This window comes from Micromesistius poutassou (assembly GCF_964030765.1).
Source record: "Micromesistius poutassou genome assembly, chromosome: 9".
Classification (NCBI taxonomy): Eukaryota; Metazoa; Chordata; class Actinopteri; order Gadiformes; family Gadidae; genus Micromesistius; species Micromesistius poutassou.
Window position 1 is genome coordinate 3,304,645 of NC_140279.1, and position 15,819 is coordinate 3,320,463.

Genomic DNA, 15,819 nt, shown 5'->3' on the forward strand with positions numbered 1-15,819 from the left:
CACACACACACACACACACACACACACTCTATCTCTCTCTCTCTCCCTCCCTCTCTCTCTCTCCCTCGCCTCTCTTTGGCTCCCTCATTGGATGATGTCATTGTGTTATTGCTCGCCCAGTAGCCCTGCCCTGCCCAGCTCCGAGGCAGCCCTCACACAGCATTAGTACACATCTGCCACCGAGCCACGATCAACACACACACACACACACACACACCCACCCGCACACACACCCACATCAATCAAATGCACACGATCAGAGAAGCCCTATCCCTATCGTTTACATGTGATCAGACGTGCACCGATTAACAAAGAACGTTGATGATAGTTAACCATAATTCAATACCATACAAATACACAAAATATATATGTATTAGATAGAGGGGTAACCCTTTCCTTTCGACCCCTTTGAGTTCTTAAATTATAGGAAATCAGTCAAACCTCCAATTCTGACACAATTGTGCGTGTGTGTGTGTGCATGTGTGTGTCATAACGTATTTTCATGGAAAGAATAACAAACTCGTAAATTGATCAAAAGCAGAGTTATCTGCTGTCTGAGAACAAAAACACTAAAACTACCCTTATCCCATCTGCTGTCTCCCCCCCCCCCCCCCCCCACACACACACACACACCATCTACCCACTCAGGTCATCACAACTCCCTCCCCAGAGAGTGATCCGCCATCTTCTAGAAGGCACAAGCCATTTAGCCTCTCACTTTCACCCCCCCCCCCCCCCCCCCCCCCCCCTCCCATCATTTGTGATCATTCCGTCTTATCTCACACTGGTCTCTCCCTCCCTCTCTTTTATTTATTTCCCTCTCACCCAGTCCTTGCTGTCCTATTGCACCCCAACATTAAGTGGAATAACCAGGAATTTGTAATACTAACACACATGCCCCCCCCCACACACACACACACATGCCCCCCCCCCCCCCACACACACACACACACACACACACACACACACACACACACTTATCTGAGGAGAAAATCCAAAGAGCAGCAACCCTGGAAAACATCTTTGTATTCATCTCATAATCTGCCTTAACGCAAGGTCAAATCAAGTGCACGGAAAACAGAGCACGTATTTATAGGAGTCTCCACTGCAGTGCGTTCGGTTTCTTGGAAAAAGCAAGAGAACAGACTGTGAGGGCTTATTGAATAACCACAATATCAAAATAAAGAAACTGTTTGGATTCTTTTAATAAGAAAACTTTGAAAATGAATTTTGCTGGATATTTCGGAACTGAAAACATTACTGTAAACTATACAAAATATCTTTGTCTTGCATAATACAACAAACCAGCACAACTTTATTAACATTCAGTTCGATTTATACTATTTTCTTGCTGCCCAGAGATGACACAGAAATATCTGAGGTTTTCATTTTTAAATAAAGAAAAGCATAGAAACAATTCAAAGCAAGACTAACTTTGAACTAACCTTGTGCAAATGCTTTAGTGGTGTTACAGCCACTAAAACATTTGCACAATGTTTGCATGGTTTCACAGCGTTAAAAAAGATAATAATGTTCACAACCTGACAGTAAACTCACCGACAGAAGATATAAGATGCCTTCCTAAAACTGCACTGTTTCAATAAACCAGTATCGTCCATGATTAATAGGCCTACTATTGGCGGGATCTGAAGATATTCCTTTGCCAACGGCCAGCAGTCTGTTTCACTGTAAAATGTACTCAGACAGGACTCCCAGTGCCATAACAAACCCCCTCCTCCCCAAAATATCAGTTGTCTGTGAGTTACATACCACACGCCCGTTATGTCCAGTGGCCTTGGACTTAACATCTTTACTACCTGTAGGCCTATGGCTACCTTGAATTCAAGTAATTGACCTTTATATAAAATTTGCCTTTAAATAAGACTACATTTAACTTCAGAACAATGCTTCTGGGATTATATAGCAAATCAATATTGATAGAATATAACGTTATGCATATGATACCGCTGATGGTATACTTCTTCATAGTTTAAGTATTAATTGTGCAAAGTTAAAAATGGATTGGATGTGTTCTTCTACTATCCTATTTCTGACATGGAAAAACCGGTGTCAAAGTAATTCTGTTGCAGCCCTGTGCATAAATGGATGATATATTTACACGCTCCCTCGATTGCTTTGCATACAAGAGCAGCACAAGTCATGCTGTGAATGCACCTCCACTCATTAGCAGCTATTACACCGGCGAAAACTGATTACATCTCAGAACAACACATACTATTTCTGGCCAGAGAACATCAAAAGAACGCCAAGTTTGTTTACTTACGTTGTAATGATATGGATGCCTGGATGGATCCATGGACAACTTAACGTTAGTTTAATACTGTGAAATATTTAGTTTGTTTGCAAAACATTGGATAATACGTGGCGTTTACTGTGATGCATGTGTAGGCCTGCATGTTTTATTTCATTAGTAGCAGTAAAAAGGACCAATATAGCCGTTAGTATCGTAGGCAATGGTTAAATGTTGTAAAATTGCAGCAGATTAAATTTTAGTTGTGTTAGAAAAACAAAGAATTGCGGTGTGTATGTGCACGACTAGGAAGCGCTTATTTGTCCCTGCGCGGCTCCCGTCCCCACAGTGCGGAAGGCGGGGACGTTTCAGTTTAAATTTACGCAGCCCGAAACCAGCGGCAGAGGCGGAGGAAGAGTTGCTATCGTAAACAGCAATACAGCATCACCACTAAGACTTGAATACCAACGATTTCGTCAATATGTCGAAAAAGCAGATTTTCTATTCCGACAAATACACCGACGAAGAGTTTGAGTACAGGTGGGTTACTTGATATTTGTTTCCGAGTTGTTTTCCCACTCCTGGCTGCTGTTACCACGCTGACGTTAGCGTGTAGTTAGCGGTCTTAAAGCGAGTCCACTTTGCGCTATACACCATTATCAAGTGTTAACGTGAGCCTTATGCCCTATTAACATGGCGTTATAACAGAAACATGCTGTCGTGTGTCGTGTGCTAGTGTTATTACTGTGCGCCAATCGCCAATGTAAAAAGCGCCCTCTTTCTGGTTTGTTTTGCAACGAAGGGGAAGGTTTCGATTGAATGTTAAGCGTTAACCCACACACATCAATCATGCGAAACCGTCGAATAGCAATAACATGGTTTTAAAAGGTTGGGAAGTTCAAACGTTGAAATGTTTAAACGATTTGTTTCATACGGATTTCGTCTCGTTGGCAGGCATGTTATGCTTCCCAAGCAACTGTCCAAACTGGTGCCCACGTCACACCTGATGACGGAGGACGAGTGGAGGGGCCTGGGCGTCCAACAGAGTCAAGGGTGGATCCACTACATGATCCACAAACCAGGTGAACAACACGTTTACGACCCCAGTATTACCTAGTTATTATTTGGGCAAAGATGTGGACTTAAAGTGGGTTCAGCCATTCTTTTTTCCATTGCCTTCCTCAATGAGGGGTGCTATACTGACACACATTGTTGCTTTGTTTGTTCTTTCCAGAGCCACACATTCTACTGTTCAGACGGGCTCTTCCACTGGAATGAGGGAGGGCTATCTCTCGTGTCTATATGTAATTATCGTTGCTCCAGGCCCTTCCTCTCTCATGAGTGCATCTCCAAATGTTGTTTCTTTTATTTAAAACTTGTTTTTGGAGGTAAAAAAAAAAAGGCCAGCAGGACTGAGAGCTGAAAGACGGAGCTCAGCTGTTACGGCCAACAAGCCTACAAGTTGTGCTGTGTTTGATAAGCTCAATGCTTACCGTATGATGGTAGAAGTTCCCCTGGATCAGTTCCATTGATCTGCTTTGATGTTTTATGTTTCTTAAATGTAAGAATTTCATGTTCTGAAAGAACTTACGTGGTTCAATCTTTTATTTTTCCTTTATGCTGATGGCCTTTATGAGCATGTGTTCTTTCCACAACTTTCTTATTTCTATTCAAGAAAAAACTGTTTTGTAGTGATCAATAAAAAGGGTTAGAAAAGTAAATTTACAGACACATTTGTTAATTCATTTTTCAATGCATTTGCTGTCAACTATTTGTCTATTTTCACATCTATTCTTTCCACTTACATGTTGCAGAAGTTGGGGCTCTCAACTTAAGCAGCAAGTGGTTCAGTCCGCCAAATGAACGACTAAAGGGGTCACAAACTCTGAGTGTCTTGTGCCCAGTGAGTAGGCCGGCGCCCGGGGTTTATTGATGGTCACCTTCTCAGGGTTGTGGGTTCCCGGGCCCGGCTTCTTCGTGGCGTCCCTGGGTAGACCGTGGCGCCCCAGCATGGAGAACGCTGGCTGCCTGCGCAGGTACACACTGGGGTCTGTGCAGTTGTATTTGCACGGCCCAGGGGTCTTGCACAGATCTTCGGATGGGCCCCCAGTCTTGTAGAAACCAGACATGGTGTAGCTCGCGCTGGCTGCCTTGTTGGGAACCTGGGGCCCCAGTAGCGACGGCAGGGAGTACTTATTTGGTGCGGGTACAGCGTCCACGGCCCGGTACATTGTTCGGGAGCCCATGGTGTAGGAGGGGGGCTTGCGTTGGGTGTTGTAGGTAGGGGTCTCGGGGCTGTAGGCGCCGGGTCCAGGTGTCTGGAAGATTGCTCCTGATGAATAACACAAAAGGATTTAACGGGGAGAATAAACCATATGTCGGACAAACTGTCGAGTGTTTGCAAGGGAATATATTAGAGATGTCGGTTGGCTGCAACTGGCACAGAGCGTGCTGTCAGTAGCACATGCTTGTGAACAAGGCTCAAGAGCTTGAAGCAATCCTCTCAGGAATAATAATTAAAGGGGCAGTTAATCAATGGAATAGGGGAATCAAATATACAGGATTTGCTGCTTTATTTTCAAAAGACACATACAACATTTTCACTATTCGTTTTCATCCCTGCACATATACACTTACTTTGCGCTTTCACTCGACCCAAGATTGAGTATGCCGGGTTTCCATCTCTTCCAAAGCGAGTGATTTTAGCATCAACGTAGTATCGAGGCCCAGGGCTGGAGTCTACACAATACACTGCATGAGGGAAGAATAATAAAACAAACTACACGCTCACTACGTATTCATAAAAGGCTTTGGGGTAATAGATTTTTCACATGGGTGATGCTGATGGGTTACCCCTCCCTACTGGCTATACTTTGACATTACACTAAGATTACTGTCAAAGCCATGGAGGCTCAATGTATTAAAAAGGGTTCTTGGAATGGGAGGCACTCTATTTAAGGAGGTTAAAGTCATCAAGGGAAAGTCTTTGAGAGCCATTATTTTAATTGTACTAAAAGAGATTGGTGTTCTCAAGATGATGAACGTTGTACCCACAACAGATAGATGTGTGTGTGTGTGTGTCAGTAGGAACCACAGGACTCACTGTTGTTGCTCATCCGTCCGTGGAAGGAGCAGGCAGGGCTGGTGGGTTTTGTGAAGTCGTGGCCTATGAAGCCGATGGTAGAGGGCAGTGAGTAGCGGCCAGGTCCCGGTCCTAAAGAGACGGAAGGTCTCCGTCACAAACATTTACTCTCTTTCTGATCACTTTTACTATTATTGAGACTCTTACGTAATGTCAAAACTATTTGACCACTATTTTTGATGATGCACGTAGGAGCAAATTTGGGTTTTCCATAAGATGTAATTGAAAGATATAAATAAAATGTATAATTATTAGTTTAAGCTCAAATGCAACCATGTCAATTTAAGTGGTATCTGTCAATTTTGGCCCCTCTCAGTTAGTGGGCAGGAAACTTTCAGAATAACTAAGTAATAACAGTGTTCTGTCCACTCCAACTGGCTGTGCTCGTTCACGTGTCTGTGAACCAGCGTAGCTCCTCTGTTGCACAGTGTGAGTAGGAGGGGTTTTGTTAGGGGATGGTAAGATTCAAAGATTCTTGTCAACAAAAAGAGAGGTACGGGCTGGCCAGCATCTTTTTCCAATTAGTTAATCTGTTATAAAATGGTTTTACTCGATGACAGTTTATCACCATCAATCAGCATTTATTACACATATGTCCAGGTTATTTTAATCTACAAGTTGATTGAAATGTTACAAACGGCGACTTTAAGTATTAAGTGTACAAAGACATTCCTCTTGTTACATGTCATTCTAAGTTACATCATACTGCACATTCCAAACAAAATCCAGTATGTTTATTTTGAACAAAAAGTCCTTCCACTCCCAATTCATAGTAGACAGCTCATCAGCCCAAAGCTAAATGGCCTCATCTCAGACGCTCTGTCAGATAAGTATGTGATGTTCCCCGCTGCTGCAGGGAAGGCAGCACTCAGCAGTACACACCGTTCCGGCCCAACCAGTAGAATGGTATTACATAAGCATATACGACATGTTGACATGTCGAAACGGAGCTTCTGGGTACCAGGAAGCATGGCTGACCTTAGATTAGAGCCTGTGGCCAAGTCTACAGACAATGAAACAATCCTGTTTCATGATTGTACTAGTACTAATGTATGAGTCATGAAAAGGTCATAGTGGTTTAGAGGCTGTAATGGTCTCATTTCAAATGTTTAAGAGTTGCAGTATGTTTACAGATGTTGCTTTGCATTGTGTGTCACATACCTCTTTCTCTGCCCGCGATGGCTGGTCTCTTTTTCTCCACTTCACCCATGACAACAACGATACATGGACAACACAAGAATCCTTGAAGGATTATAGAAATAATTAGCAAAGTTCTACTCTGATGTATTAACCTGAACAAATTATTTATCCAATCACACACAATACATATACAGTGGAGGAAATAATTATTTCCTCCACTGTATATGACAATAACCAGAAGAGAATTTCAGCAGTATTAGCCTCTTAATGATTCAAGTCTAGTTTTGGAATAGAGGTCCATTCACAGGTCCATTTTGAGAAGATCTTCCATAGTCAAACCTAGGCTATAGCAAACCTATACTCAAAGATCAAGCATCCCAGCTTTGGTCAAACAAAAAAATATATAATGCAATATATATATAAAACATAAGTGAACAAGCTCTTTCCTCCAAAATGTAAGAGACCTGAGCCACAACTCAGACAAAAAAGTGTAAACTACAGATGAGCAGTGTTATTCTCAATTATTCTCTCAGCCAACCTCTCCAACCGCAGTATTCCTGTCCTTCCTGTTGGAGCAGCAGGTGTTTGGAGGACATATAACGATGCACCGAGCTGGCCCTCACACACACACACACACACACACACACACACACACACACACACACACACACAGTTACCACGCAGAATCACTCATGTAACGCTAGCTTCCCTCCACACAGCAATCCATGAAACCAAGATATCCCTCAGCCTCTCTTCTCTCTTCACTCTCTCTCACTCTGTGCTCATGGCTGCGTGGAGCTGGATACAGCAGTTACCACAGAGACCGTCCTGGTTGGTCTACCTCACGTCTCATCAGCCAGCGACCCCCCGTACTGCTGGCTCATTGTGTCCGTGTTGGATCACAGAATGCCTCCTCTATTCAAATTGGAGAGGTGAATTACTGTCCCTGATTCAACAGAGTTCAAAGGGGTGTTACAGCTTCCATTGAGATTTGTTGGCATATAGATCTATAAAGAAATTTCTATTCCTTATTCAGACTAAGAGCACCACTTTTTCTTTGCAGGTTTAGGCTGTTAGTAATAGGGTTAGGGTTAGTAACAGTTTTAGGGATATAAGGCTGATGAATAATTTGGCAGTGCAAATATTACACTGCACCACAACCGTGCTGTGCTAAAGAGTCCGTTGAGTGAGATGTCTTTAACAGTGGAAGAAAAGAAAACATTAAACATTAACTCTAACTGGGCTGCCATGGTTGGTAACTGGAAGAGCTTAACATAGGAAAGATACTCACAATCACACACACACACACACACATAATAGAGGCAGTGTTGTTATACAGCTAATCAGTTCACTGCTGATTATCAGTCATAGCAAACCTGAAGAAATGTTGTAGTATCAGTTTTTTTGGTTTAACTTTCCAGGAGATTGAATTGTCTGCTTCAATTCAATACAATTTTATTTGTGTAGACCCTTAATCACCATTACAGTCTCAAAGGGCTTAACAGGCCAAATATTTATGACAGCCCCCTGACCCTAGCCCCCAAGAGGGCAAGAAAAAACTCCCTTAATCAGCAAGGAAGAAATGTTGAGGAGGAACGCAGGGATGGTCAGGAGTGCAATGGGTGCCATACTTGCATTAGCTTCCGACCAACCAAGATCAAAGTGTCGATTTTATACAAACTTTATTGTTTTTGTTTGGAAACAATATGTTATAGTAATAAGAGATAACATTGATCAAATTTGGCACATTAACATTAATTAAATATTTCTTTCTTGATTATAAACTGATAATTTCACAAATTTGACAAACAAATAGCTTATGAACTGTACAATCAAACTCTCTGTTTGCCCTAAAATACGGTGACAAGTAACCAAATGTTAACAGTTTGGGTGTTTGTAGCTTGCACAATAATTTGAGTAAAAAAAAGCTTATATTACCATGAAAATAAATAGCATATTTCTATGCTACTATTATGGGACGTTGATCAACTATCTCAATAAAATTGTGTTAAAGCTTGATTAAAAAGAAAAACTGTATATATACACACAGTATCATTAAAGTGTATAGTAAAAATATAGATTGCAATGACAAATAAACGGCATATAGAAAAAACAGAACTGAAGCTACAAATAAATACCACAGATAGAAAACATAACTTTTTTTTTTGCATAACCTTGGTTGTAATTACAAACATAAATACTTGATTATTTTTATTTATCCATTACAAAGGCAGTACAGTGAGTAAAAGTCTCTACAATGTCTATTGGTGAGAAGGAGACAAATGTGAATGTGACAAGGAAAAAATAAAATAGGTCTGGAGCATGGACTGTAGCAGTCAAATAGGGTCCCTCAAACTGAACCACACACAAACACACACACACACACACACACACACATTGACTCATACATGCAGTAGCTCATACATCCATTGACAGCGATGGTCAGCCACTGAAAGAAAGAGTTACATGTGAAACATACACACACACATGCACACACACAAAAAAAAAACAAATGTACGCTCCAGATGTTTTATTTGATACTTATTTTTTTTACTATCAAGCTGCCCAGCTTGATAGGTTTTTGTTGTATCAGTTGTCTCTTCTCTACTCACTCGAAGATATTCACAAGAAATATACAATTTGGAGCCAAGGTGACCCAGGAGTTGAGGAGGGTTTCTGTGAAGGAAAGAGAACAAGATCGATCTACATCTTTGAGAAATTATGATCAAGTTTAAATATTAATTGTGTTTAACTCCCAGCTGTTTTCTAAGAGGGATTTCAAACACGGTATAGATCTCCTTATAGACATACATACTACACAGTTAAATAAGAATAGAATGATTGGTATGAATTTGTATCCTGCCAATTCTACTACCTGAATTGCAAACTACATAAGAAAGTCAATTCTAAATTGATCGTATAATTAATGGATCGTACCATCGCTCAGGGGTGTTTTTTGTGTCCAGCGTAGTTAGCTGGGTATCTGCTGGAATGACCACCCTGTGTTCTGGGCCCTTCCCCCCCGCGTGGAGCTCAAAATGGTCGTGTCCGTCGGAGTCGGCCAGGAACGGTTGAGAGTCTGGGTCGTACTCATAGGAGTAGTAAGACACCTCTGCCATAGATCCCTGCTCCTCCTCGCCTGTAGGTAGAGGAGGGAACAACAACAGTCCTGATGAATGATGAATGAGTGGGAGATTACCTGTAAAAATGTTTTACATAAATATGAATTATTGTATATTTTATTTCATTGTGCTACTTTATTATACAGTATTCATAAAAGTCACATATGCATATATTCTATTATTCACAATATTATTATTGCCACATATTAGGTTACGATGTGTACTATAATGATACCATTTCTTTCTTCATCTATTATTTTCAGTACTTATTAATCGGCTCCTTCAAATGTTATTGCATAATCGTTTAAAACATACTTTTATTCAGTATAGCTAGACAAAACTATTAATCAACAACGTCAAGTTTCTAGATTACTAGAATCATGTCATTGAACGACCACTAAGGGTCGCTCCATCCTCAAAGTTATGCTCGTGAGCTCAAAATCTATCTCTCCAGAAGACATTCCATGACCCTTTGCACAACCCCTTGAGACTTTCCAGAAGTAACCCCACATTGTTAACACATACTTAAAGATTCATCTCCTGCATCAACGTTATAAACAATAACAATATAATAATTGATGCGTGGCAGCATAATTATAAAGGGTTAACACATTCGGTCCAACAGTGACAGGTTAGCTGTTCTCCACTACGGGTTCAGTGGTAGGAGAGAACATGTCTGTACAGGGAATCTAATTCCAAGGCCCCCGTCTCTGCTCTGCTAATCTATTGAACGCTGTCAGCTCCTTGGCACACATACCCTCCCAGCCTTTACAATGCAGAGCGCACTTTCCCGGGCGTATAATCAACATTATAATGGTTTACAATGACATCATTTTACAGTATTTATTCCGTGTAATTAGCCTCTGGTTATTTCATGAGAAGGGAGGAGCGGCAAGCGCGAGTGGTTAAGCGTGTGTGTGTGTGTGTGTGTGTGTGTGTGTGTGTGTGTGTGTGTGTGTGTGTGTGTGTGTGTGTGTGTGTGTGTGTATGTGTGTGTGTGTGTGTATGTGCGTGTGTGTGTGTGTGTCATGCACGCTAACGTAAACTGTAAGTATTTCTAAGCATTCCTGTGGTGAGTGTGACGCCTCAGTTCTTGTACGGAGGAGACCTTTGGCTACCGAGAGACTGCTGTGTGTTGTAGCTATAGCTACTGGAGAGCTATCTGTTGGGAGACGAGTCAGCACAGGCCTGGCTACACACGCACACACACACACACACACACACACTTATATACCACGTACGCGTTACATCTCATCTACGATGCTCTCCCACAGGCCTGCGCAAGTTAATGTTTTCAACGTCGTTAATCTTCGATAATGATCTGATTTGAATGTTTTGGTGCAAACAGAAATGCGATGATGTAGTGTACAAGAAGAGGAAGAGTGTGGAGGAGGGGGGACCCAATAGGAGTCACTATTCCAGTATAGCCAGTGTGGGGCCACCCTCTGGGGGTAGGGGTCAGTTCTGGCCCCAGAGCGGTAGGTCAGGAGACTCATGACCCCCTGGGCTGGGGTTAAGCAGCACGCTGCAGGCCGAGCCTCTGGCACCCAGCGCGGATGATGTACCTTCGCGGTGCGTGTTGTCACTCGTGGAGGTGTTGCTGTGCACGGACTCACCTGTGTGTACCGGCTCAGGGCCCGGCTCCGTCAGCTGGTCTGCCTCTGCTTGGGGGTCTTCCACCACGGCCTCCACTGGGAACACACACACACACACACACACACACAAATGGATGTCGCTGTGATCTTTGCTTTGCATTTCGTTTCCAATCCTTGCGACAAACTCCTAACCCGTACACAGAGTGTTCCATCTCCCCCTAACAGAGCAACGCGCTCTCCCCTCTGGGATAAGGGAGCATAACGTCCCAACTCATCAGCTTATGTTCCACACTCATTCCGGGGTGAAAACAACTGCGATAACTAGACACAAACAAACACATGGATGCGCCGGTCTAAACAAAGATTGTTCTTCTGATGGACCCAAAAAGCATGAACCACTTGGCAGCAACTCAGCACGCGCAACCCCCCAAGCCCCCTTTTGAAAAAAAAAAAAAAAGAAAAAAAAAAAAGAGTTTTGTCTGAGCCTTTCCTCAATCAGTTCCACAACATGAAGGCCCCTTTGTTGTTGGCCTGTGCGTTGGAAAGGAATGTGACAAAGTTTTTCAAAGGCCTGAACAGAAGCACTCTGTAATTTGGAAGTGCCCTGTAATGTAGCAGAGTAGGGGCGAGAGTGAGGGGCGGGGGGGGATTGGGGGCAGGGGGGGGGGGGGTCTTCTTCTCTCACCAAACCCCCATCTACTAATCAGCACAGCAGCAGCTGGACAGCTGTTCTCACAAGCTAGATCAGTCACGCTTTGGTGCAGATTGATGCCAAAAAAAAAAAAAAAAGCCCTATAAACAGCGACACACTGTATTACAGTGCGTACGCTGACCATGAGCCGAGTGGACCCGACTACAGCTATGATACCACGACGGGGTCGTGGTCTGAAGCCCCCGCCCCCCCCCCCCACCCACCCCCACCCCCACGGCCGTGTTGTGGACGGGATGTGGACAGCGGGAGAAGAGCTCTTACTCTGAGGGCACTGCGACAGTGGCACCTGCTCGACGCGACGCGTGCCGTTGCGGCAGGCCGACACCTCCATCTGACACTGGTTTTGGTAACGCCGCCCGTCCGAGCCGCACACCGGCTCGCCGTCGTAGCCGCAGTCCCGGTAGCAGGTGCAGTGCTCGTAGCGGCGCTCCTCCTCCAGGCACCCGAACACGTTGTTGCACTGGTTCCCCGGCACAAAGCCTGAAGGGAAGTGGGGGGGGTGCTGTTATTGGAGTGTCCTTAGTGTGGGTAGAAATCCGTCCGCTGTTATTGAGTAAAATGCAGTCAGAAACAAGCGTTTTGAGTCGACGATACCTGCCTCTGGATGAGCCACGTTCGATTTTAGACGGCTCACAGGTATTTTATGACCTGTCGGAGGCATTTCATCCCTGATTGGTTTAGGGAATTCCCATCGCGCCCAGTGCGAATCCCAGTGCTGCGTGAAATGCGCGAAACGGCTCAGTGGACGGACGGACTTGGGAGCAGAGAGGGAGCAGAGCGGGAGGGGGACGTTTTGCTGGGTTGCTGAGGTTCAAAGCCTTAGCTCTCTTCCGCTTCTTCTCTGCTCTCCCTCACCGCCTTTGATTGACTGGTTAGTTACCAGTTACGTGCACGCCGGTGCATAGACCTTTGACCCGCGCTCACAAGAGGTGACCCCCGCGAGCGATGGGCGTGTGTGGTGTGGCATGTCCGTGCAGCTGCCGGCGAAACCTCACCTATCCACTGATTGGTTGAACTCTCCACCTCATTACAAGTGGGCCCGTCGCACAGCTCGCGGGCCAGCGGACTGCTCTCGCTGACGTTGTAGAACCGCGTCGCCTCGAATGCTGAGACACCACACACACACACACACATAACCACATGCACAAACAAACACACACACACAGGCAAACACACACACACACACACACACACATAATCACACGCACAAACAAACACACACACAGACAAAAATAGATCCAAAGAAGATCATAAATCATGATGATTCTGAAAGGGGGCCTTCATACTCGTAGTTACTATTACAGAGCAGTACTTCTAATATTCATGAGAGGCCCACCTGGTTCGTAGTAGTCATAGACTTTGACCGGAACAGGCGCTGTCTTGCCTACTATATATTCCCGCACAGCCTGGAAGCTCACGCAGGTCATACACTGGCTGGGAATCTGAGGGAAGGTGAGCGACATAGGGGAGAAATAGACCACAAACACACACCACTATATCAAACTATAAAGACATAGATACACATACGGTATATGCATCGCACAATACAATATCGTATACAACGCTATACAATACAATCGAAAACAAACGCATCAAATATGCACACCCGGGCAACAAACACTCTTCCTGAGCTACAGGGTCAACACGGAGAGCAGGACTGACCTCGTCAAAGTAGAAAAGCACCTTCCTGCCATCCAACTCGTATCGCTTCAGGCCCACTCTCTTGTCCATCAGCAGCTGTTTGGGGGCGGCGGGGGGAATAACAGGTCAAAAAAACAAACACATCCATAGAAGCGTCCATTGTCTTGTCAGGCACAGACAATCACATCCGCTCTGACATGTTTTCATGCTGCAGACGAACCGCAAGATTGGGTGTTTGTGTTTGTGTTGGGTTTTTGTCACAGTCCACACACGTGGTACGGGTTCCCGAATGTTATTTTGTGGTTTCCGTTTGATTCCGCTTAAGTAGAGCCATGCACTGCCTCTTGTTTTTGTCTGTGGGTTCAGCAAGAATTATGTTTCTATTGAGCGTTGTGCTGTCATTAGCTCATCGATGAATATAATCAGATGTTCTCCCAGCTTTCGCGCTCCTTCTTGAGAGGGCCGTGAAGATACATACATGAAAGCATTCAGGGAGGATGCATGTTTTCTACGGAGTCACTCAGATTTCAGGGAGAGGGGGTTGTGTGTTGTGGCGGTCGGCTGTTTGTGGTGCTTTCTGAGTCCAGTGTGGAGACGTTGCCGTTTAAGGACCTGAATGGACTCTATGTTGTATGAATGGTCAACGGGGACGCCCGTTACTGGATATAGACGTGAATGTGTGAGTCGGGTGTGTGTGTGTGTGTGTGTGTGTTTGTGATTATTTGTGTGTTTGTGAGTATGTTTGTGTTTGTGAGTGTGTGTGTGTGTGTGAGATTGTAAGTATGAGAGTATGTGAGTGTGTGTTTGTGTGTGTGTGTGTGTGTGTGTGTGTGTGTGTGTGTGTGTGTGTGTGTGTGTGTGTGTGTGTGTGTGTGTGTGTGTACACAGAGAGGCAGTGATGTTAATTTCCCCCACAGGGAGAATTCTCATTCTGTCAAAGGTGGCAGCCTTCGCACAGCAGGGGTTTATGAGGTGCTCAGCCTGGGCTGGCGCCACCAAGACACACACACACACACACACACACACACACACACACACACACACACACACACACACATATGGTGTCTCACAGACACACACACACACACACATATATGGTGTCTCACAGACACACACACACACTACAGTTCATAAGGCATTTTTTGAAGGATGAGCAACTAAAAAGTGTGCCAAGGGAGTCCTGGGCCTACAGCAGAACATGCGCCCCCCCCAACCCCCACACACACACACACACACACACACCATACAATAATCACAAACACACAATAGTCACACACACACAGACAATAAACACACACACACACACACACACACACACACAATTATCACACATACACACACACACACACACACACACCGCTCATTATATCGGGTGATAAGATGTTACGGCCACGAGGGCCCCGTCTGAGTCAGCGGGCCAATCGTTAAACGCGAGCCGGGTCGGGGGAACAACAGCCCCACATGACTGTGGACGCCAGGCCTGCTACCATAAACGGAGGAATGCCAGTGGCAGTCTGAGGGACTGTAGTAAAACAGCCAGGGGAGCTAGCAGGCATGTTAGCCACCACGACCCGGGTCAAATACACACGCATACACAAACAAACACAGGCCTGTAATCCCATTAGCCCATTGGGATGAGTTTATATGTGATTAGCATTGTCAACATGTTTGTTTGCCATCTCCCTATACAGGCGGGCCAAGCGAGCGGGAGAGTTGAGAGAGGGCGAGAGGGGGGGTCTTTATGGGGGTCCTCGCCTGCAGGCTCAGTTCTCCATAACTGTGCGGTAATGAGGGGCAAGCTCCTGATGTGTGCCTGATCAGCGAAGTACTGCTTTAAAAGGTCCGCCCCCCCCCCTGTGTCTCCCAGTGCACCACCGCCATGGGCAGCCACATCCATCCGATAGCTTATTAATTCATCCATTCGTTCCATACCTCCAGCAGTCCCCAGGCCAGCAACATGGCCTATTGTATCCTTCCTCTCCTTGACCTACACCTACTCTATGGAAGCAGATTACTCCCATACTGTTTTCAATGTTGAAATGCATATTCAAACTCAGACCTCAATAAGCACAGGGGTTCAAAATCCGTCATTACACAAACAAACACAACAGCTGTGATGAAAGCATTCGGTTCGATTCAATTCAGTCTCGATTGCTCAGGCCTGTCCCTGGAATGCACTGGTACAGTTGGAATTCTTATGGCTTGAATTTTCTGGT

At 44.6% G+C, this 15,819-nt stretch overlaps 3 protein-coding genes across 3 annotated transcripts in view; 1 reads left to right on the forward strand and 2 right to left on the reverse strand.

The window, feature by feature from the left end:
• The first annotated feature begins 2,646 nt into the window (after positions 1-2,646).
• Positions 2,647-3,980, forward strand: cks2 (CDC28 protein kinase regulatory subunit 2). The gene is made up of 3 exons (XM_084472887.1): positions 2,647-2,791; positions 3,206-3,333; positions 3,486-3,980. Exons 1-3 carry the CDS (start codon positions 2,733-2,735, stop codon positions 3,527-3,529), a joined length of 231 nt encoding a protein of 76 aa, XP_084329013.1. The 5' UTR covers positions 2,647-2,732; the 3' UTR covers positions 3,530-3,980.
• Positions 3,981-4,098: 118 nt separating this feature from the next.
• cimap1d (CIMAP1 family member D) lies at positions 4,099-6,603 on the reverse strand (the record flags this gene model as incomplete). Its single annotated transcript, XM_084472586.1, has 4 exons — positions 4,099-4,583; positions 4,889-5,002; positions 5,355-5,465; positions 6,555-6,603. 4 exons carry the CDS (start codon positions 6,601-6,603, stop codon positions 4,099-4,101), a joined length of 759 nt encoding a protein of 252 aa, XP_084328712.1.
• A 2,529-nt stretch (positions 6,604-9,132) lies between these two features.
• The window catches only part of cpamd8 (C3 and PZP like alpha-2-macroglobulin domain containing 8), a gene marked incomplete at its 5' end in the record, with an annotated part of 39,890 nt that continues 33,203 nt past the window's right edge, over positions 9,133-15,819 (reverse strand). Inside the window, 7 exons of the mRNA XM_084473442.1 lie at positions 9,133-9,209; positions 9,471-9,672; positions 11,272-11,346; positions 12,224-12,442; positions 12,958-13,068; positions 13,299-13,404; positions 13,625-13,699. Of these exons, the coding sequence (XP_084329568.1) occupies position 9,209; positions 9,471-9,672; positions 11,272-11,346; positions 12,224-12,442; positions 12,958-13,068; positions 13,299-13,404; positions 13,625-13,699 (789 nt within the window). The 3' untranslated portion in view covers positions 9,133-9,208. The remainder of the gene's footprint in view (positions 9,210-9,470; positions 9,673-11,271; positions 11,347-12,223; positions 12,443-12,957; positions 13,069-13,298; positions 13,405-13,624; positions 13,700-15,819) is intronic.